The sequence below is a fragment of the Arachis hypogaea genome, chromosome 20, assembly GCF_003086295.3.
Source record: "Arachis hypogaea cultivar Tifrunner chromosome 20, arahy.Tifrunner.gnm2.J5K5, whole genome shotgun sequence".
NCBI lineage: Eukaryota > Viridiplantae > Streptophyta > Magnoliopsida > Fabales > Fabaceae > Arachis > Arachis hypogaea.
The window spans coordinates 28701159-28725495 of NC_092055.1; the positions used below are offsets into that span (position 1 = coordinate 28701159).

At 33.2% G+C, this 24337-nt stretch overlaps 1 protein-coding gene and 1 long non-coding RNA gene across 3 annotated transcripts; one reads left to right on the plus strand and one right to left on the minus strand.

The window, feature by feature from the left end:
* Window positions 1–564: 564 nt before the first annotated feature.
* Window positions 565–4508, minus strand: LOC140182584 (uncharacterized). 2 transcript variants are annotated; one of them, XR_011878473.1, is made up of 4 exons: window positions 3625–4508; window positions 3442–3552; window positions 3217–3362; window positions 565–800 (listed from the first exon to the last, which is right to left on the minus strand). XR_011878473.1 is itself a non-coding variant. In XM_072229691.1 (3 exons), exons 1-3 carry the CDS (start codon window positions 3950–3952, stop codon window positions 3313–3315), a joined length of 489 nt encoding a protein of 162 aa, XP_072085792.1. In that variant the 5' UTR covers window positions 3953–4508; the 3' UTR covers window positions 2977–3312. The 2 variants fall into 2 exon arrangements, 1 of the variants encoding a protein (XP_072085792.1); XM_072229691.1 differs by lacking the exon at window positions 565–800 and having other exon boundaries at window positions 2977–3362.
* A 12987-nt stretch (window positions 4509–17495) lies between these two features.
* LOC112784582 (uncharacterized) lies at window positions 17496–20256 on the plus strand. The gene is made up of 3 exons (XR_011878688.1): window positions 17496–17972; window positions 18115–18231; window positions 19004–20256. It is a non-coding gene; the product is annotated as an uncharacterized lncRNA (long non-coding RNA).
* Window positions 20257–24337: the final 4081 nt, after the last annotated feature.

Consider the following 24337-nt stretch of genomic DNA (forward strand, 5'->3'; position numbering starts at 1 on the left):
TAAATACATAATAACTTGAGTTAAAAACTATCCAATATCACTTTTTGAAATTCGAACAAATATGTCCTAAATCTTGTCCCTATATAAAATGAGTCATGAATCAATCAGTTATATTATCATATTCCAAGATCACTGTCACATCATTTTTACTTACCTTCAAAGCATTGGTTGATAATCTCATAAAAAGCAGTAAGATTTGAAAGAAAACTTTTCAAACTACTAAAAGAAAGATAGAACAAAAAGATACATGATATAGTTAAAGGACAGTGTTGAACTTAACTATTACATTTGATGGGCTTCAAGTATCATTTCTAAGTCAACAGGGTCAAACAAAAGCAATTAGAACCTAAAGGCGGCATCATATATAAGCCTCTAAACATGGTACTTTATATCTAAAAAATCAAAATTCAATAGTCACTGTAATAACCTAACTACCAAAACTCGCACTTCCGGCTGCGCGACTATGATAGTTCGGACATTACGACGACACTTATATTAATTAATACTAAAATATGAGCCTGTTAAAAACTTTAAACCGCAATACCGCTCCCAAAGATACTTTCGTTCGATAACGTACATCCATAAATACCATTCAACTTACAACAACTCAAAAAGAGTACATCCATATATATACATAAATATATATAAATAATATTACAAACATTAACCAATACAATCCCTATCCCTCTTACAGAATATATATCAAGATAAAGGTGAGGGTACAATAAACCATAACTAAAACAATACAGAGCATCACAACAACAATTAAATAAGCTCTTCATAACTTCTGCGCCCATATCCTGAAAGGGGAAAAATGTAGGGGGGGTGAGAACATCATCCTCGAAAGGGTTCTCAGTAGAGGGTTTTTGGGAATTACTGTAATAGGATACATGAAGATAAACCGTGCCAGTGATTTATAACCGTCTTATGCCTCTTTTCAAAAACAACGGTTTACAATAAAAGTAAAGTCGGAAATCTTTTCTGAAAGAGGAACCATTCTATTCTCAAAACATCAAAGCCTTTCAAAAAGGTTTATCTATACTGTACCAAAATAGCTTTTCATATTTTATTCCAAACCAGAAACACGAAACCAAAATCAACCATCGGTTCATATCATTCCAACCACGGCCCTAGGCCCAAACAATCCAACCATCAACCAATCACCACAATCCAACAAAGTCCCAGTAGCAAACACAAAAAGGAAGATGCAAGCACAAACAAACAGTTATTGCAAGTAGAACAATTAGCAATCAATCACATAGGCAAACCAAGTATGATATGCACACCCAAACAATGTCACATAGATGCATATGATGCATGCCTGTCCCTAATGGCTGATGATATCATCTGTCGGTTATAGAGCCAACCCGACAAGTCCTGGTAGCTAACCATTGGACTGTCCCTCTGTCGCGCATCCCCAACTCGAGTTATACTCATCATAAACTTGATCATAATCATGATCCATATCCATCACCTTCACTGGTGAATATTTACGGGGGCGAGCTCATCCGGGACTTTCACAGTGCCCGGCCACACTTACGACATAGGGTCAACAGAGTATCAAGTCTCAACCTGGAGCACGTGGTGGCTAGCCACTGCTACTACCTAGGGAAACTCGTATCTCAGATAGTGGAAGCGCAACATTCACATTTACCAATGATTCAGCATAAACAAGCATTCAATCTCATCCATGGATCAACATCCATCTCAGCCATCCGGCTCACGGTTCAGTCCAGAACCAGCCAATATTCGTATCATACACAGCCATTCCGGCTCACGGTTCAATCCAGAACCAAGCAATATTTATAATCATACATAGCCATTCCGGCTCACAACAAAACAGCACTTCCACATTCAACATCATAAATTCATAAAATCGGCATTTAAGCCATAAATCACTTTTTCCCAAATCATTTCACTTGAAATAGAATTTCAACTCTTTTTAGCCTTGACTTTGAAGATCTCATTTTCAAATCATCTCAGGCTCATAAGCCAAATTTACTCAAAGTGAGTTTCCTTTTTAAAGCAAAGCCACTTTCGGCATTCTCTTTCCAAAACTTCCAAAACCATGGAAAGTTAAAGATTCTTTTTGGGAACATTCAAAATCACCCATCCAACAATGGGATTTTATAACAAAAGTTTCTTGCCAGAGTCCCAAGTCTTTAGGGAAGGTCAACTTATATAAATTCCTTAAAATTCATTGAAACTTTTAAAATCATAGATTCCCGGTTCAAGTAAATAAAACTAAATTTATTATGAAACTGAACCATACAAAATCACAAGTTCCAACCCGGTCCAAAAATCAACTCATTTGAAACGGAACCAGTTCATTTGAATCAAACCGCTTTCAGATTTCTTTTTGGAACCCATTTTTCCAACTCTTTTAAAATGCCTCAAACTTGATTACTCAATCAAAAATCTAGGTTCCTTTAAAAATCACTAAAAACTCCTTTTTATATTGAAATCAATATTATAGCATCATTCTTTCCTTCAGTGATTCAAACGGTAAACATAGTTCAGTTCTAAATAAACCGAACTCAACGTATAAGGTTCATCAAATAAATTAAGCTGGAAAGCATAATTATCCTCTTAATAAATCAAATAATACAATTTCTCAAATCCAAATCTTTTAAATAACCTTTCAAACAAGACTTAGATTTTATAGAAATTTCGGCAGCACCTCCCCTAAAACTTGGACTTTTGCCACCCGGTTCGGGTCCCAACTAAACCGATTCTCATTCCTTTTTAACAGCCCAAAACCAGAAATCAATTCAAAAGCAAGCTAAATCCAACAGTCGCCTCAGTGGCATATCTCAAGGAAACTATTTCAGAAATCAACTCAATATCAATCAATTTAACTCATTTCCAAAGCTTTAAAGAATCGGTTCAGTAATAAATCATTTATCAAAACCAGAGCAATTAAAGCAACCCAGGCTGGATTTCAAGAGCATTCTATCTTTCACATCATCAAAATAATTGACTCAATTCAAACCAATCCTCAACGGATTAGACTTATTTCAAATATTTAAAGAATCAACTTCAAACATTACATTTCACAAGCCACACAACAATTCAGCCAAGCCAACATCCATAATCATTCGAGTCAATCAAATAATACATAAGGCAGATACAATCACTAATTACATCATATCTCACATCAGTATCCATATGTAATAATTCCAATAATGAACTGTAGTTTTCGGAAAGCGCCCCTACCTCACAACATTGGAACCACAACCCAACTCGTTAACCAACTCCTTTTAACTCGACCCAAAATCACCGGCAATCAAAATCTCGGCTCTGCCCGCTCTCTCAAAAGCAGAAACAGCCCCAAACGGCACAAGCGAACCGGATTCTAGCTCCTAAAACCATTAACATTACGATTACTTTATTACACAGAACAGAACACTAACGCAGAGCTCTCGAAACCGGAATACTTACTGAAACTAAGAAAGAACGGCCGAACCGAACAGCAACGACCTCTGAACCGGTTGGGCGGTAGCCCCAACAGCCACCTCAAGCGGCAGCGGCAACGAATTCCGATCACGACAACTGAAACCAACATGCAGTGACCATAATATTCTCGGAATTCAAAAGGACAGAGGCTAATGACAAGACCCTTACCGGCAGTGGCTTTTCCGGTGATGGCAGCGAGGTTTTCCGACGGCATGAGCTTACCGGCACACCCCATGAACGGCGACAAGGCTCCCGACAGCTGCTGGGCGCAGCGGCAGGGACAGCTCCGCAGCAGTTCTTCTCCGGCGTGGCTCTCCTCCTCTGACTCTCTTCCTTTCTCCAGCAATGGTGGGTCTTCAGTGACGACACCAGCCACAACAGGGACGGCGACGGTGAGACCCCAACAGCGAGGAGATTCACGGCGGCAGAGCAACCCAGACGGGCGACGGCGCGCGACGGCAGCGGCGAGTGCCTCCCTGTGCGTCGCCGACTCCATATTCCTCTCTTGGTCTCTCGCTCTCTTCTGGTCAGGACTCACGGCGGCGCTGTGCTCCCTCCAAGGTTGCGAGCTCGACGGTGGCAAGGCAGTGAGGACGATGGAGCTGGCAGCGACTCCTTCTCTGCGCGACGCTGACTCCGTGTCTCTTTCTCTTTCTCCCTTCGGTGTACAACAGTGGCGGCAAGGCGTGGAATGCGGCGGCACAACGCGACGGTGGCGGTGAGGCCCCGCGGCTCCGACGCGTCTCCTCTCCTTCTCCCTGCCGCACTCCGTTCCCTCTTTCTTTCTTTGCTTCGTTTGGCAGCTGTTGCTGCTATGTGTCGCGTGAATGAGGGGAGGAAGGAAAACAGGTAGGGTGTGGCGGCGTTGAGCTGGACGGCGGTGGCAGTGAGGCCCCAGCCATCGTCGCCCCTCCTCTCTTCCCCACTCCTCCGATCTGCTACTGTTGCTGCGTGTGGGTTTGAGGGAAAAAAAGAAACATTTGTGTTGCTGCTGCTGGGTTGGGTGAGAAAGGAACCGGGTCACTGGGTTAGGGTTTTAGGATTAGGGTTTCATTTTCAAAAATTAGGGTTAGGGGCATTTTAGTAATTTCAGATGAAATTGGGAATAATGTAGTAATTGAAACCCAAATTAAATCAAACACTAATTGTATATAGAAAATACTATTTGCTCATCAATTTCACAATATTTTCAATAAAATGCCCAAATCTAAAAATTAGAAATAATATACTTAATTTATTCATTTTCCAAAATAGCAGTAATAATATTTAAAATATTACTTATTTAATCTAAATCATATAAAATACTTATTATTTCATAACTATCAACCTTATACTTTAAATATAGAAAATAATCCAATAATTATAAAATTGGATAATAATCATAACTTATCTCAAGTTCAATAAATCAAAACTTGCCTTAATTATCCTTAATAAAATAATCTCTGAAATTAATGTTATAAATAACTATATGATTTGAGACTTGATCATAATAAGACTTTTCAAAAGTTTTGGGTCTTACAGTCACACTAAAATTAAAGTTTGGCAACTGTTTCTTTAATTTCTTTCATCACTATTTTTGGCGGATTCCAATATAAGTATTCAAGGAAAGATAATTACATCACATCACAAAAAAAAGGTAAATAGCTAGATCATTGATTAATTCAAACCATTATAAATCATATATAATAAGGAATGTTAAGTTGGCATGAGGATATTTAAATAGTGAAATTCGAAATAAAGCACATTTCAATCAAATATCCTTCATTTTTCTTGATCTTTAAGGATAGTAATTGATAATAAAAAGAAAGAAAAGATACATATAGATAGATGATTATACTTTATCTTTGGTCATCACGTGTAAATTAATAATACTCATTTCTCTCATGCTTTTGGTTTCCTCATATTGTAATTCCTTGCAATATCTTAATTTCAAATTTAATTCAAAAATTCAAGAATACTAAAAATTAGAATCTATGGAAAAAATTGGTGAAACTATGGTTATTGGTGATAGATAATTTATATTGGACTAAAAACACAGCCAATCATTTCAATTAAAAACAAAAAAATTTCCTTTATTTGCAACATGAGTAATTAAACAAAAATCATGAGTATATGACAGGATAGTAATGATTCAAAACCTTCATAGTGCAGCAAAGACAGAAGTTCTATTGGCTCTCCAAGCAATAACGTTTCTTAAAGCTCTTGGCATCCAAATCAAGAGCAAGGGCAAATATCTTTGCAACTCTTTCTCATTTCTCTACATTCTCCCAACATGTAAAGACTATTTCTTTTTACACTGATAAACACTAATAATTATACATAAATCCTTTGTAAAAAAAGGCTATAATTTACATCTAACCACATGGCAAATAAAATATCTCTTTTTTTATAATCTCCTACTTAACCCACCAGGAACATAAAACAAAACATATCAAGCTTCAACACAAACAATAACAATAATACTAACAAAACATAGTTTAAGAAGAACCAAATATGCAACAAAGTCAGTGATATAATTATATACCATGAACTTGGTTTCTGTGCTTACTAAAAAACACTGCAATGACAGTTTTAATGAAGTAAAATTATTTATCACTGGCCAACAAAGTTGAATAATAATGCAGTGATTAAACCTTAGATTAAGAAGTTCTTTCATCTATGTCGACATCTATGTAAAGACAACAAATTTGTATCTTCAATGTGCAACAAATAATTATATATTTGCTAATCTTATAGTCATTTTCATACTCTGTCGATTATAATAATTAAAATTACAATTATTAGTAGCACAATAATTACATCACCTCCAAAGATCAATGGGACAAATTGAACGGTGAATGGCTCAAGCAATATCACCTAAGCTGATAATAAAATCTTTAAAATTAAAAACATAGAAGTTTAAATCAGAGGGGGAGCGAGGAACAACACAAAAAGTAAGAGAGAGCAATTGAAAACTTTCAGCAATAATACAAAATTAGGATGAATACATCTCCTATTATCTCTACCTTCTTCTATTAAACCACAATCGAAGATCTACATGGAAGTTCATAACATCAAAGGCACATAAAAAAGATACAATTGAACTCTTTAGTACACAGGCTAATGGAATTATTGTAGAATTCAAGTTCATGATCTCTTATCTATGAAAATGCTAACAATGAATTAGTTAACTAAAAAAGTAAAAAAATATTTTTTTTACATGTAGTGACCTATTGTTAAATTAGTTAAGTATAAAATATTTATTTTACAAAATAAGGAAAAGAAAATCTATATAATTTTCAAGTTGTTATAGTTGCAGACTTACAGAAAATAGTCAAGAGCATGGTTTAATGATTAAAAAACTGCCAACAAACCATAACATAAAGCTGCAGTAGTGGTATATACTGAGTTAATAGAAATCATAGTACAAAATAAAAAATGAAAAACTACATTCATCATGCATGTATAGCAGAAGAAAAAGAAAATTAAAGTAGATAATTTACGAACTATTATTATTATTATTGCTGCATATTCACAAAATACTGCATGTAATACATGACTTTAACCATTTGCATTATCTATGTGTCCTTGAGTTTTCGATATTTATATATGGTATGAAAATCATTTTTAAAGGAAACTCAAAAAAAATATATACAAATGTTAGTTATGGAAGGAAAAGGAAGATCAAAATTATTTAAATACATATAAACTTAGTTAAATTTTAAAGAGTGCCATCCAAGAATTAAACTGAACAAATTAAAGAAGAGACAAAAATGATCTAATTTAAACATAAAAAACGATGAAAAAATAGCGATTAAGGAAAATGAATCATTCATACCGCTTTGGCAGGTGCAACTTCAGCCGGAGCACGTTGCAGCAGATTTCACACCTTGAGCTTTGTCAAAGAAGTTGTTCCTTAAAAAAGAAATCAAGTTTTCAAATTACTTAGCAAAACCAAAAGCAAATCGAAATTTGTAGTAACAAAAAAAGTCTATAAAAGTCAAAGCTACTAAATTACATAAGATGTCAACAGACAACAATGACTATGCTTATTTTAAGTGTGATGCTGTTTTACTCCAGCATTTTATGAAACAACTCCTAAACTTAAGATATGCATACACCGCTGAACAACATTTTATGTTTAGGAAAAAAAACTATAGCCTTTGAGAAAAACCATTGTTGTTATAAATAGTTTTTACCAAATTTTTTTAAATTATAAAAAAACACCCAACTTCAAGAGGGGTAACATTTTCAAGAGAAGCAACTCTAACTTCAAGAGCAATAGCATCTCCAACTTTCTGCTATTGCTGTTGGACTCCTAATAGTCCAAGAAACTGCTCCATGGTTTGGTTTGTTTTAAACCATCTCATGAAAGTATCACATGATTAAGTTTCAGATAAAAAACAAACTGCTCCATATTCATTAAAATTTTTACAAAAATCCCATAAACCTTCAAAATATGATAATCAAAACTTTAACATTGTAATCTGCATTTTGCATTACTTGATGATCTTCATTGCTCTAAAATTATCTCTTGTAGAATTTCCAAAACCAAATCTTTTTTACTGAAATCAATTCTAGCTGATAAATTAAGACCTCGAAACATCTTTCGATAAAATTTATATTGGCATATGTAAAGTGTTAGTATGAGAGGTTTGACATGCCAAATGAAAGAATCCCTAACAATGAGATGGTGGGTGCAAATTCAGAACACAAATATATTTTAGTGTTAGATCCAATTAATTAAAATGAAATGGATATAACACACAAATGTTTATTCTTTCTTCTCTATATGTTATAGATTAAGGATTGCTGATTACAGGCATCAAACCCAAATAAATATTATTGAACTTCCTCATGAACTCTATGATGATGAGGATGGAAGTACCGACAAAATTGAAAAGGTCTATATAACATTAAATATAATATTGAACTGGATAAAAGTGTTATCAATCATATCAAATGAAACATAAAATGTAGAAATTTAATGTCAATTTCATTATATAGAATCAATATCCACCATCCTAGGCAGCAATTTTTTCATTCCTCTAATAACAACATGAATGCAAATGGCAACAAAAGGAAATTATAAAGTATAGTGTTACCTGGAGGACATTGTTGGCATAATCAAAGACTCCATGAGAGACAATCACCACCTCAGATGTTCTTTAAGAAATGAAATAAGATGCGAAAATAGACAAAAAAAATTAGCAATATAGTTAATAGAAGACAAACCCGGTAAGCTATCCAACAACAAAAAGGAAACGGATTATTGTAGATCAACCAAAATGTGCATGCAATCATTTGAAAGCAAAAAAAAATAATTATTTTATTGTAGATTAACCAAAATTTTAGAGCTAAGTAAATTTTATGCATTGTGCTCCCTCCTGGAAATGGATTCAATACATTTTAAGAATATCTAGTTAAATTGAACCGGTTCAGCACATTTCAAGAATATCTAGTTTCAATCATTATAGAATGTAAACATTACCTATTGCTCAAACCCACTGGCCTCAAAATCTAAAGTCAGTGATTCTAACATGTCTATGGGTTCTTGAAATCCATCAGTAACCAACTTTTCATCTCCTAGATTTCTATCAACATCCACAACCCTATCCAGAGAAACAGCAACATAAGGACCTGGATTATTGGAAAACAAAGAAAAACGTTAATTTCAAGTAATATTCGGAAGATGAACATTAAATGAACAGCTTCTTAAGTCCTAGAAATGGGAAGACAAAATTAAGTTACTTTGTACCTCTCCATCCCTTCCGAAATATAGAAAGAAATTTGTGTTCCACTTCTGATTCGTAATTCACATTAATTAATCCCTGGAAAAAAAGCATGTGAGGGCTAAGAAAAAAAATAGTCCAAAGCAAGGTAGAATCAGCATGAACAATACTATTATATTGGAACAGTAAAGGAACAGAGAAGCTATGTTTACATGGTGGTGCAAACACAGCACTGATTCAGTACATGTTCGTTGAGAATTTTCAAGTAAAAGGGGTTCTCACAGAACTTGTCTAGCATTTCTTTCTTTTTCTTAATGGGTTTGTTGTTCAGTGGAGTGAAATTCAGAACATCTATTGCTCTTGCAGCTGTAAAATATCTTCCTTATCTTAGGCCCAAAGCATGTCTAGTAATAGAAAATTTTGTAGAAACCACAAAAAAAATATTATATTGAATGCATAAAATGCAGTAGATACCTTATCTTATATTGGACTAAGAACACAACCACTCATTTCAATTAGAAACCAAAATAAAAGATTTATTTTGCATATTCCAATTATTGAAAATCAATTCTTCTAGATTGTTGCTAATAGATGAAATTACTAAACTAACCACTTCTTTCAAAGGAACCAAGAAAATTCCGAATGAGAAAAAAGATTGTTTTCAACCTGTGATTAAAGTACCGGTATAATTGAGAAGGTCTAAATAATGTTAAATTAAACTCTAAAATGATATATATATTTGGGCTTGATAAAAATATTATCGATCACGTCAAATGAGGTATAAAGTGCAGAGATTTAATGTCAAAAATTCAATTTATAGCATCATTCTCAACCATCTTGGGCAGCAATATTTTCCTTCCTCTAATAACAGCATAAATGCAAAACACAATAAAAGGAAATTATAAATGATAGCGTTACCTGGGGGAGGTTGCAGGCAATCAGAGACTCCATCCGAGACCACAATAAACATGTCCTTCTTGGATCCACTGTTGCAAATCAATTTCCCAAGAAAAAATTCCTCACCGTACAACAGAGTAGCATATGCCATTGACTCATTCCTCCTCCTTTCTTTCTCAATCTAACCTCCTTCTTTCTCCCTTACTGCTCTATTTGCTTTCGCTCACATTCGATTCAGAAGCGGCTATAACCAAACAGTTTGCATTATGATAAGTTACTGATAGATCTATTTTTTGAAAATTTATATATTAATTAAAATTTATTTACAAATATCTATTTTATCATGACTCGTTACATTTAGCAGAGGAAATTTATTTCATATAAGTTTTCAAATACACAACTTTGTAGATAATAGAATTCTAAGCAACATCATCATCAGCTACTGATAATAATTTAAAAAGAAGCACTCTTCAACTTACTTGAACAAATCCCGAATCCCAGTCCATAATGGTGACTTTCGTGTAAATTTGTTTCTTAAATCTGGCATAATGGTGACTTTCACATAAAAACTCCAAACTGGTTCTTGAATCTACAATATCTGACCCAAACACATAACTGTACTCATTAAAAATTAGAAAGATGAAATATAGATTATAATAAAAATTTATACCAAAAAATTAAAAAGAATGAAGAAGAGCTTTAATTGACTTCCTACCATGGAGGAGTGGAACTTGAAGCTGTCATTCACCGAAGACTGGATTATAAGGATTCCTCACCGTACAACAGAGTAGCATATGCCTCGTTGGAAGCTCCCCTCTCTCGAACGAATTTCTACTTCAGTGGCAGATCCAGCATCAACAGTGGCCTCCATTACCGCCATTGCTTCATTCCTCCTTCTTTCTCCCTCACTGCTCTATTTGCTTTCGCTCTCTTGCATTCGATTCAGAGGCAGCTATAACCAAACAATTTGCATTATGATAAGTTCCTGTTAGATCTATTTTTTGAAAATTTATATATTAACTAAAATTTATTTACAAATATCTGTTTTATCATGACTCGTTACATTTAGCAGAGAAAATTTATTTAAAATGAGTTTTCAAATACACAACTTTGTAAATAATAAAGTTCTAAGCAACATCATCATCAGCTGCTAGTAATAATTAAAAAAGAAGCACTCCTCAACTTACTTTTCAGTGGAGAAAATTAAAAAGGATGAAGAAGAGCTTTAATTGACTTCCTACCATGGAGCAGTGAAACTTAAAGCTGTCGTTCACCGAAGAATGGATTATAAAGGATTCTTCTCGAGTTATAACGAAATCAAACAACAAAATAAAGAGAGAACTAACCATCCTTCATTCGCAGCATCAACCGGCGAAGAAACGGCTGCGACGGCGTTCTGCGGTAAAGGCAGTTCTATGGATCCAACAGCGGCAGTAGCCTTCATCACCGCCGTCACCTCATTCCTATTCTTTTCTCTGTCGATCTAGCATCTTTCTCTGTGACCGTCGTTGTCATTGCCACCCTCTGCGACATCAAAAGAGAAAGTCTGGTGCCAACTACTCCCCCTATCAGAACTGGAAACTCTCTCTCTTTCATATTCTCTTCTTGAAAGTCCCGAAACAAAATCCTTTTTAAATTTGAATTTGAATCAAATCCCGCCCAATTACTTCTTTGAATTGAAAACAGTGAAGTGCCCAGCATTGAAAACATACATTTGTCAATCATACACAGCTCCAAGTGTCAAACACAGAATGCTCCACGTGTCGAACATGGAACGCTCCACTTGTCGATCACAGACCTCCTTACTACTCTCCTATTATATATTAATAGATATAAACTCACACATTTTTCAACAAAAAATATCCATGATACAACCCTATTTTTATATCCTAACCTAGTTCTTATAAACTAGGAACCAAATTTTTCAACCATACAGTCCGCTGAATAAGACCCAAAATGACAGTTCCATTGCAATTCCAACCAACAATGTCAGAATAGTCTTGCATTTAGTACTCTTAGCTTTCATTCTTGCTCTATCCTTTGCCATCAACAACTCCATGGATTCCAACTTCTCTTCCAATCTCTTAACTTGGTCCACTAATTCATTAGAACTAACACCTTTAGCATAGAAAGATGTCAAATATTCATCCAACCAAGCAATAAATTTACAGTGAGGAGTTCTAGTTTGCAACAACACATGAACTTGCTAAGACAAGAAAGAAAGAAAGAAAGAAAGAAAGAAAGAAAGAAAGAAAGAAAGAAAGAAAGAAAGTGAAACTGGAGAATGTCCCACTTCAATGTATTTACCTTAAAATAGGCGCACCCGAAGAAGAGTCTGTTTGGATTGTCTATGGTGCTTGATTCAAATATTATGGTATATATTCCATAGTTACATGTAAGTGCTGTAAATTTTTTCTTCCTACTATTCGCACCTTTCCGAAAGCTACTGGTCGAGCCCAGCATTGCACTCGAATCCTCGCTTTGTGCATCGGCACCCGTCTTGATTTTACTTCGTGGGTAGCAACCACCATCTTTTTCAGTCATGACTTGCATATAGTAATCTCCAAATGTAGCTCCAACAAAGATCTGAACCCTAATTTAGAGAAGATTCAATCCAACTTTGACGACGCCATTTCTAAAATTAGGAGGAGTCGATTGGTCTCAATTTGGAAGAAGACAATATCCATGTGGCGGAGAAACTGACATGTCGTCACTCCACCTTCTCAGATCCGGTTGCAGGGTCCGCTATAAGCAGTTTCGGGTGTGGTTGGGGTCCGGTGGATCAATTTCATATCTTCAGGGGGTGTTTTGTCCGTTGTTCAAATGGTTAGAGACTGGATTGAGCATTTACTCTAATTTTAGTTGTATAGGATTATATTTTTTAGTTTGAATTTTTCATATGTGCTGCACATTGTATCATGTATTGCCATGAAGTCTATTTTTCTTTAACAAATAAATTATTTAATGTATCATGTGCTTTACAGTTTATGTTTATTGTTTATGACAACGAGATTTGAACTTGAATTTGGCATTTACGAATTGGAGATAAGTGCCTCACAAAAAGGTATTCTTATATTGCATAAGGTGATACCATAGTTTTGTATAAAACTTTAGTTTTTTTTTTTTACCGAGAAATAAATTGTTATATTATAATTAAAAATGTAACTTTTTACTTACTTTTATTATTTATGTCCACCATAAATATTATATTATTGAAAGAAGGGAGTTTGAAACTAGTTATTACATGATGGCTTTTGTATAAGGTTATGTTCTTGAATTTAAATCCTTAAAAGTTCAAATTTGAGTTGCAGAATTCTTTTAATTGTCCTAGGTTATATGAAAAACATGAGTGAAATTTAGTTTATTATATAAGATGAAAGTGTTTTTTTTTTCTTTACAATAGTGAGCTTCGAAATCAAGTTTGGCATTTAAGAATTGGAGATAAGTGCATCAAAATAAGGTACTTTTTAAAATGCGTAACATAAAACCATAGTTTTATATAAAACTTTAGTTTTTTTCCAACAAATAAATTGCTATAATCTAACATAAAATGTCACTTTTTGAGTACTTTTATTATTGATATGCTCACTCTAAATATTATATTTTTATAAATGGATATTGAAAATATCGAAGATACGAATATTGAAGATAGAACGAACGTCATACATGACTCAGACTTTCAAGTAAATCAAATCACTTCTATTGATCAATATCATCCTGAACCAATACAAATCTTAACTCGTGTTAACGAAGAGTTAGAAAAGAGACAACATATCTGTGACACATCTATTTCATGTGTTACAGTGCATGTGTTGTATACTTTGGAATTATTATCACAATATAGGCCTAAGCAAATTAATGACAACAACTTGAAGAGAGAAATGAGGCGTACTCAACTAATGACACGGTTACTAAAATCTGAAAAATGTCGAGATGTCATTCATATGGGCCCTAAAGCATTTAGGCAGTTGTGTCAAAAATTAAGAGGAACAGGCAGAGTAAAGGATTCAATTTGCTCTATGCTAAATTTCTACATATTATAGGGTACAATGTGAAAACTAGAACTATATCTTTCTTCTTTCATCGCTCAAGAGAGATAATTAGTCGTTACTTTCATAATGTCCTACATGTGATAAAATAGTACTCTCCTGGAGTCCTCCTAATCATTGTTACTCTTTTGTATTTTATTATATGTTTATAAGAATTGTATATGGGTTTTTGTCGCAGATAGTAAGAAAGAAATGCTAGCCACTTCTGATGCTAATATTTTATTTTGTAAAGACGATTTAGTGAAACTTTTTCTTAAATATGATTAAGGAGATTAATGATGTAACGTGAAAAATTTTTATTATTCTTTTATGAAATTATTTATTCGTATATATTTAAAATATAATGATACATCTTTTTATTTATGGCATATAAAAGACAATAGAAAATAATAAATTTTAAAAATATTAATTTTAACAAAGATAATATGTTAGAATTCTAAAATACAATTAGAATTATTTTTTATTAAAAAAATAATTTAAATACATTAGTATATTATAATTTATATATAATATAGATAAGAGTATTATTGTAATTTAACTTAAATATGATTTTCTTTCTTTTTACTTTTTCTTCCATTTAAATAAAAAAATTCTCTTATTTTTTTTTCATTCATTTTTCTTCATCTAAACAACGTAAAATATTTTTTATTTTTTTGCTCTCATTTTCTTTTCTCTCTCTTAACCTCATGTTCCAAAAAAAACGAGAAGAAAAAAGGAAAATTTAACACGATGGGAAGTAGAGAAGAAGAAGAAGAAGAAAACACAATGGGAAGCACGACGGAAGAAAGAGAAGAGGGTGGCAACGTCGGCGGTGAGAGAGGTCATCGCCGCCGCTGAATCAAATGCAAGAGAGCGAAAGCAAACAGAGAAGTGAGGGAGAAAGAAGGAGATTAGATTGAGAAAGAAAGGAAGAGGAATAAGGCAACGGCGCTAATGGAGGCCATCACTGCTGCTGGATCCGCCGCCGAAGAAGAAAGTCATTCGAGAGAGGGGAGCTTCCAACGAGGCATATGCTACTCTATTGTACGATGAGGAATTTTTGCTTGGCATTCGAGTTCTTGGGAAATTGATTCGCAACACTGGATCCAAGAAGGACATGTTTGTTGTGGTCTCTGATAGAGTCTCTGATTGCCTGCAACCTCCTCCAGGTAACACTATCCTTTATAATTTTCTTTCACTGCGATTTGCATTTATGTTGTTATTAGAGGAAGGAAAATATTGCTGCCCAGGATGGTTGAGATTGATGCTATATATTGAAATTTTGACATTAAATTTCTGCACTTTATGCCTCATTTAACATGATTGATAAAGAAATGCTTAATAGAGGACAATCAGAGTAATTAAGACTGCATAAGGATGCTTCTTGCTTGCACCTTTTGAGATTATATTAGGGTTAATACTAAAAATCATCCCTGAAAGATCATGCATTCTCTATTTTCATCCCCAAATAGTTTTTTTAATTAAATTAGTTCTTGAAAAATTTAAAATCAATCATGTTTGTCCTTCTGTCAATTAGTTAACCGTTTCCATTAATATTTTGCCACCTAAATCGTTAAGTGACACAGCACATATCAAAACGACACCGTTTCTCTCATCTCTCCCCATTTGAAGCTTTCACTTTCACTAGTCGTTACCCAGACGCTCTTTTTTCCTTCTTCACATGAAACACAAAATATCAAACATACAAAGAGAGAAAAGACGACAGAACTCTGATCAAAGAGAAGAACACGGTGCTTTGATCAAAGGGTATGATTTTATAATTCTACCTCTCCTTTCTATTGCGGTTCTACACTTTGAGTTGAAAGAAGTTGCTTTGAGTAGAATCGCCGGAAAAAGTCGCTAAATCGCCAGACTGGAGTCTATGGTGCGAGGTTGCATTTTAGAAAGAAGCCAATTTAAAAGTTATCTTCTTAGGGCTTGTTTGGGTGAGCTTTTAAGAAAAGATCTTTTTTCGAGTTATCTTTTTTTAAAAGATCTTATTGAGAAGTAAAAGTAATTTTATGTTTGGATATCTCATGCAAAAAGATCTTTTTATCTATCAATTATGTTTGGGTATAACAATATAAAAGTACTTTTTTGTTTATTTATTACATGAAAAACATCTTTTTTTAAGAAAAAAATATCTTTTAAAAAAAGATATCAGCTTCTCAAAAAGATCCTTTTTTTATTTTTCTAGTGCTTTTACTTTTACTACTAAAAATTTGCCAAACACGCTAAAAAATAAAAAAAATATTTTTTCATTGAAAAAAAGATTTTTTTTTTTAACAGAATAATAGCGCCCAAACAAATACTTAACCCAGAATGCATTTTGACCCAATCAAAGCCCAATTTGAGTTGAATATATGGAAACCCTAGCAATAAATCCCTAGCCTCTCAATCTTTCTCACTTTTACGATTTACAATCCACAACGTTACCTCCATCTCCAAGCTCTATGGCTCCATTTTTACTTCTCTCCATCTCTCACTTTTCTCTACCTCTGAACTCTGAAATTCGACCAAAATTACTGCCGGTTGTTTGTGTGGCATGCTGTTTGTGGGTGTCGCTAGTGGATTGGTGATGTGGTTGGGCTGTCGGGTTTCTGTGTCGCATCACTGAGTGAGTCTCTCTGGCTCTGTGTAATTGGCATCACTGTTGCTCCATTTTGTCATGTTGCTAATGTCGCTGGTTAGTGGTCACAACTCCAACTATGGCTTAGCATTGGTACCCTAAACTGCGAAGAATGAGCCCAGTCGCACTCTGCATAGCATCGCCGATTATGGCTTCCTCATCCCTTCCAATGATCCGAGCTCCGTCGCGTTCTCTCTAGCTATTGTGATGTTTCATGCGTTTTGAGAGAGAGGAAAAGAGAAACAGCACCATTTTGACACAATATGCCCTAATACCAAAAGACGACGTCATTTTATCATTGTTGATTTGTCATTTAACGATACATGTGGAAAACGTTAATGGAAGGTGTTAACTAATTGACGGAAGGACAAATGTGATTGATTTTAAATTTTGTAAGGACTAATTTGATTAAAAAAATCATTCAGCAACGAAAATGAAAAATGCGTGATCTTTCAAGAGATTTTGAGTATTAATCCGATTATATTATGATCAATTAACAAAAAAAAGTCTATAAGTCTGTTGTACATTATATGATTTGAAATCATCTACTCATTCTATTATATGTAATTTTGGTACATTAAATTACTATTAAAATTTCAAAGATAGATGCAATGATGAAAGTTATTTCTTTAGGTCAAGGTCAGGACATGATCTAAACCTATGGTGCTAACCTTTGCTGTAGAAAAGTTGTGGAACACGTTTGTCTTCTATTTAAAGTAAAAGATGAATTGTCTGAAGTGGAATCAGTGACATTAGATTCTGAAGCCAGTGGGTATGAGCAATAGGTAATGTTTACATTCTATGATGAATGAAACTAGATATCTTGAAATGTACTGAACCCGGTTCAATTCAATCTAACCATGCTTGGTTTTTACATTTTATTTATTTTATTTTTAACTAGATATTCTTAAAATTTATGGAATCCGTTTCCAAGAGGGAGCACAATGCATAAAATTTGTCAGGAATTCTAAAATTTTGGTTAATCTACAATAAAATCATTTTTTTTTTTGCTTTCAAATGATTGCATGCACATTTATCATTGTCCGACGTTCAGATCTATTTGATTATCAAGTGCATTCTCACTCAATAACAATTTTACATCATATATTACAGGGACTTTTGCTTTTTTTAAATACACAAAGAATCTGAATGCAAGTGATCTCAAATCCAACTGTTTGATGACTTTTGCACTATGAAATTTTGGACTAGAACACTTCTATACCATTTGCAATAGTTTATCAGTTCTCACAGGTAATAATGATCTGATTTCAATATTTTTATTATTTTCTTTTTTAAAATCTCAGTTATTCTTGTGGCTGGCCTTTGTAGTTGCATGTGTTAAACAAGCATTATCTCTATTGTGTGTTTTTACCTGAAATGGTAGTTACTGCAGTTGATACTGGGACCAAAGCTTCAGAATTTCTGGCTTTGCATGAGAATGATAATGGCACCACAAATACACCATCTATTGGAACTGTCAAAGCTTTGAAGCAAAGAACTAATTCAACAGGTGAGACATAGTGTTCTTCAACTCCATATCCTGTTGTTGAGTTACTTCCAATATTGTTGGTGTTACAGTGTTTAATAACATTTTTCCCATGGTGTTATTTGACCAGAGAACATACCCGCTTAGTGTCTTACTGAGACAAGACACAAACTATGCTTTCTCTGCCATTTTTGTATACCAGCCTTTGTGTGATTCTAATTGGTTGTCAGTGGAACTAGATTATGTTGTTGAAGAGATGGAAAAAATTGCTGTGGTGAATGTGTTGATTTTGTTATTAACTATGTTTCTTTTTTGGAACTGATATTTTTTCAGTTTTAGGCCTTCTTCATGTAGTTCGAATTATTACATAATAATTATTTTCTGTTGATATTTAGTCCTTCATGTGTTGATTTAGCTCAAAGTATTGCTTTTGAATTATTTTCTGTTCATTAAAACAATTATCAAATTAAATGAATCCTAGATTTAAAACAATTATAGACTAAAATACACCATATCATCTCTTTTTAATTCCTCTAAAGTCAACCCTTTTCAAGATTTAATTGTATACAACCTTCTGCTGGGATGGGTATGTTTTGGCTTGAACTCTTCCTAATTACTTGGCTAGCAATGATTATGATTTGATTTGGTGTCAATCTCATCTTTTGGTTACTTTATTCGGAAACATTTTTGGGTTAGTTCATTGGGGTTAAGAGGTAACCCTGTTTTATTAACATGTGGTCAGTTGAAGTGTCCATGGTATTGGATTAATAGTTTATGTGTATTTATATGTTCATAGAGGATACAGGACAAGAGCAAGGGATTCGGTTCATATGTGAAATCTGGAAAGGTAAGATGGTTTGTGAGGGAGACTGGTAATTGTCATTTCTTTGCTGAGAAATCTTTTCAATTTTTTCATGTTTTAAAGGAAAATTAAAACAAATGTATTGTTATATGTTGCTTTTGTTATGCTTCTTTTGTAGGATCTGCTGATAGTAGAATAAGGAAATTTAGTACAAATGTATCTCATGTTCTGCTTCTTTTTTTTTTTTTTTTTGGGAGGGGGGTTAATAAAAGAAAGATGTGATAAAATTAATAAGAGTGGTTGTGACGCCAGTATGCTTAGTTTATTATTTTTTTTTCTTTTTAAACTGAATATCCTTTTAAGTACTAAGTTAATTGAACATGAGATATTTTCAATGTATTTCAAATTTTAAAAGGCAATCAATTCTTTATTCTTTTATTAAATAGGAGTAAACTTAGAAGGATTTCTTAGGAGTACTAATAATTTCTTTTGGGATTGAACTATTAGCTGACTTTCTTTTCCTAGATTTTGTACATAATTATTTGTTTGCAAGTAAGCTATATAATAGACAAATAATTACCAAATAGAGTTTTATGATATTGTATTGAAGAAGATTTCTTTAATGATTTTTGTTACCCGAAAGATGTGATGATTTTGATGTCTTTTTGTTTTATTTATTTATTTATTTATTTATTCTCTAACATTTACCCTTTTTGTTATTCAAGACTTCAAGGTATTTTTTAATAGTGGCCACTCTTCTCTTTGAGGCAAGAAGTTTTTCATGAGAAGAAATTGTTTTCTTATTCATTAGATTCTATCTATCTAAGAGTCATCCCTACTCAAATAGAAGAACAACAGCTTTTATTATAAGTGCTTCCTCCTTTCATTTATCTTTTGTCTTCTATTAATTGCAGGTTAATTTTTATTTAAATTCTGAACTTCTAAAATTTTGATGAAAAACATGATTATCTATAATAATTGACCTTCTCAAGCAACTAGAATATCTTTTTCATGCATTACACATGAAGATTATAATTCTAATAAAGTTGTTTGCTATTTGATTATATATGTCATTTTGATTTACTCCAAAACATATTTATAGGTTGATTGGGTAAAAAACTGGGAGAAAGACTAAATCAAATGTAAACTTCTGAACTTGTCCAGTTTTATATATCACAATCTGAATCAATAAAAAATTATTTGACCTGAATATTTATTGAGACTGAAAATTATGTTTGTTTTTAATAGGTGGCAGAAGTGATACCAAACATTAGATGAACCTTTTGACAAAGATGAGCTAAGGGGAAGATATGATATTTCAAAGACTTTAGAAGAGTTCATGATAGAAGTTAAGAAAGGTAGATTTCATACCAAAACATCTGCTGTTAAATTAGAGAAATGATACCAATTTCTTACTCTTTTCAACTAGGAGAAATTATGGAACTATATTTTTTTCAATTCTAAAATACTTTAAATTGAGTTATTTCTTTACAAAAAGCTTAAGTTTGCCTATAATCATATACATTTAATTATCATTGTTCAAACTTAAAATTTTTGTTATGTATAGCCGCTGTTGTCTACAAAAATTGTGATTTTTTTATGAAAGTTTTGAATCCTTTTGAATTGAATTATTGTTTTGTAAAAAAGGGTTATTTAAATTCAAATAATAAGAGTTAAAATGTATTGTTCTTTTAGTAAGAAGTTATCAATCTAGCATATATTATCTATTTGAAATTAGACGTGATTTAAAAAAGTACATGATCTGAGGGACTAAATCGAGAACAAAAGCACATGCTACCACGTGAAAATCACATGCCCCAAAGATAGACGTTACAGAAATATTTATGCAACGTCTTTATTATTTAATTAAATAATAATTACAGAGTAAAAAAAAGGGGAAGAGGGGGAGGGGGTTCAGCAATCAGTATTACAGGCTTTCCTTCAACCTCATGCAACCATAATTTGCACTATTAGAATCTTTTCCTTCAAGTTGTACAGAAAATACAATACATGCACTCAAAATGAACTCAATTGCCAATTGGCGCCATCATTTCTCTCTTCCTCTCTAAAACAAAACACTTTTAAATTGGAGAAATATATGGGATGATTGTACGCTTCATCGTGGTTGGTGCAACATTTCTGACAAGTAACTAGGTTACTCTATATATAATAATTAATTGAAAAATGTTCTCATAAAAATACTTAAAATGTCTTTTTGTAAAGATACTTACGTTTTGCATTATTATTGGACGTATTAATGAATTAATTATTTTAAATTTTTTAACAAATTAGAATAAAATCAATTTTTTTATAACAATAATAATAAACCTATTTTTTTAGAGATTTAATTATATTTTTAAATTTTTAGGAATTTAAATGTTTACAAAACAAAAAATTAGAAATATATTTATTTTTTTATAAAAAAGTTTAAAAATATTCGATTTAGATTATATAATTCGATCGGATCAAATCAGGTCTAATAATTATAATGCAAACAATTGGGTTTATTATTATTGCTATAATAAATCGATGTTGTTTTAGTTTATTAAAAAATAAATTATTAACCAGTTTAATAAAAATGTCGAATAATAACATGACACATATAAATGTCTTTAAACAAATATTTTTAGTATTTTTATTAAAGTGGTCTCCTAATTAATAATGTGACCAAAAAGCTCTTATCCGTATATATGTATCCACCATGTGAGAACATAATGCAGGATTTCATCATTCATAATGATAATAATAATTAAGAAGAAGAAGAATAGGCCAATTATGCGGTACAAATATGAGGTAAAGATATTCTCTTTAAATGAATGAGGTATTAACACCTGAATACTTGTTTTTGTGGAAGCTGCAAGGTTGCCAGTGGATGTCAGAACCTGTTGGATGTGGCTTTAGGTGTAGCTGTGTAGGTGTATTCTTGTGAGCCGATCCAATGCAAACAGAGTACTTAGGTGATGGGCTATGTTTTGATGTTTGGCTTGTTTTTGTCAATAATAAACCATAGTTATATAAATGTGGGCTTATTAATGGATTGGTCAACCAAAATTTTTGGCATCTATTTTAGATCTACCAATATGTATTTAAGTATTTATGCGTGAATTAAATGTGAAAATCCTTAGAATTAAAGGCTTAGTTTTTTCTCCCAAATAATTAATATATTTTATATTATTATTTTTACTACTATAATAAATTTAACAATAATATGAAATATATATTACCATTCATGTAATAAATTTTAATTATTTTTAATGTTTTCATTAATCATGAAGTATATAAAAAATTTTGAATTAAATATCTTTGTAACAAGTTAAAATATTGAAAATAAATAAAAATTATTACAATAATAATTATATATTTTATATTATTTCTTGTTTTAAATAATAAAACAATTACTATTTTGTATAAAAAATAATTATTAAAAAATATTTTAATCAAATGGAATAAAGTGTATATTATTTAACTCTAGCATAAAAAAAGGAGTGAACATTTTAGAAATGGCCTAAATTAAATCATACATGTATCTTTTTATTTGTGTTTACCAAAGATAGGGAGACTTGAACCCGCGACCTCTAGGTAAGTATGGAAAGACTATGCTATTTGAGCTATCATTCTAGAATTTTAAGAGAAAAACGAAAAAGCTACGGTGCCCCGACTTTGGAGTTTAGTCATCCGCTCTGTTAGGGTTTGGTAGGGAATCCTAATTTGTGTGATACATTCATCGAGTCTGTTTGGACTCCAATGCAACTCTGTGGATTACCAGAGCAATGCAAAACCAAGGGACTAGGTAGGAGAGTCGCAGAGGCAATGAGAAGGGACCTGTAGGCTGGTTTGTTTAATTTTAAAGGGAAGGAAGAGATGTTGCTAAAAGTTAAAGTACTGTTGGACATATCAAAACCCCTGCGTAGAACTCTAAAAATTGCAGGAAGAAATCAGAAGGTTATTGAGGTTCAGCCAAAGTATGAAATGATTGATAATTTATGCCATTACTGTGGCTTCCTTAGACATGAAAACAAAGTATGCAAACAGTACTTAGAGGACTTTGCGACTGGAAAGACAACAGAGGAGAAATGGGGTGGCAATGGTTACGGGAAGAGTGGGTTGGGAGAAAAATCGAAGAGCAGAAGGAAAATCAATACCCCAACAGATTTTCAGCAGCGGAGAAAAGGAAGATAGTAAGAAGCTAACTCTAGTCAACTTAATCCAGGTCTTTGCAAGTTTATTGGTGGATGAGAGCAATACACAAAATTCAGAAGAAGAGAAGGAAGTTCAAAACAACCAGAAAGGAACTTGGGTAGAAGAGAAAGTAAAGGAGGAAGTAGTCGAAAGTGAGAGAGTCTTGGAGGCAATGAGAAAGGAGAAAAACTTCCAACAGACCTCGGATAATACAAATAATTCAGGAAGCCTCCTTAATTCCGGTTTTATGGAGAGTCTGAAAGAAAGAGATGTAAGGAAGAAGATAAAACTGAAAAAATTAGCATGGAAGGGAGAAGAAGTTAGTCCTATCACTGGAGTTAAGAGAGGGCTTGAGGAGATAGAAGAAGCAGATAGAAGAAAGAGGCAATGTCAGAAAGAAACTACATCAACTGTGATGGGGAAGGTTAGGCACCCCAGGAAGGATAAAGATGCTAACGTGGAACTGTCGGGGTTTGGGAAAACCTGTAAGACCCCGAATTTCGAAAAGTTATTAATAAATTATTTGTGATCAGTTATATTTATTTAAAAATATATTTTTAGAGATTTGTATATATAAGTTAAGTAAATTCTTATTTATTTAGAATTTTTATAATTAAAAAATAATGAGTGTTCATACCCTGGGTCGAGCTATCCGACCTGGGATGATTAACGACAAAGCGACCGACCTCTTCAGGTCAAGCGGACCGACTTCTTCTTAAAGAACTCGGCCAAATCGACAGGAAAGCCCATAAAGGGCCCAAGTAGAGGAACACGACCCAAATCCAAAGGCTGTCCAAGCCTATAGAGATAAGGGCGGTTCCCTTGAAGATAAGCTGACCTCAACTCAAAGATAAAGATAAGATAAGATAACTAACTTATCTTATCTAGAAAGGTCACTCTACAACTACTATAAATACACTGGAGCACCCAGGTATAACTCATACTCTGATTCTACATAAAACCTGCTTAATACCCATGCTAACTTAAGCATCGGAGTCTCTTGCAGGTACCCCCCACCCTCCGGTGACGAAGGATCAGCAGTGCAGTCAATCCAACAAGTCGGACACACCCGCTCCGGCCGTGATCCACCGACCGGACACGTCGGCTCCGATCAGTGTAGAAGATCTCATCCGAGATCGACCTCCAGTT

What these genes read in the sequence shown, in the direction of transcription:
- LOC140182584 (XM_072229691.1), bottom strand. Translation starts at nt 3,952, where the DNA reads ATGGAGTCGGCGACGCACAGGGAGGCACTCGCCGCTGCCGTCGCGCGC. An exon ending in CACCGGAAAAGCCACTGCCG is followed by an intron (nt 3,553 to 3,624) that starts GTAAGGGTCTTG and finishes TGTTGGTTTCAG; the next exon opens with TTGTCGTGATCGGAATTCGT. An exon ending in GCCGTTCTTTCTTAGTTTCA is followed by an intron (nt 3,363 to 3,441) that starts GTAAGTATTCCG and finishes TAATGGTTTTAG; the next exon opens with GAGCTAGAATCCGGTTCGCT.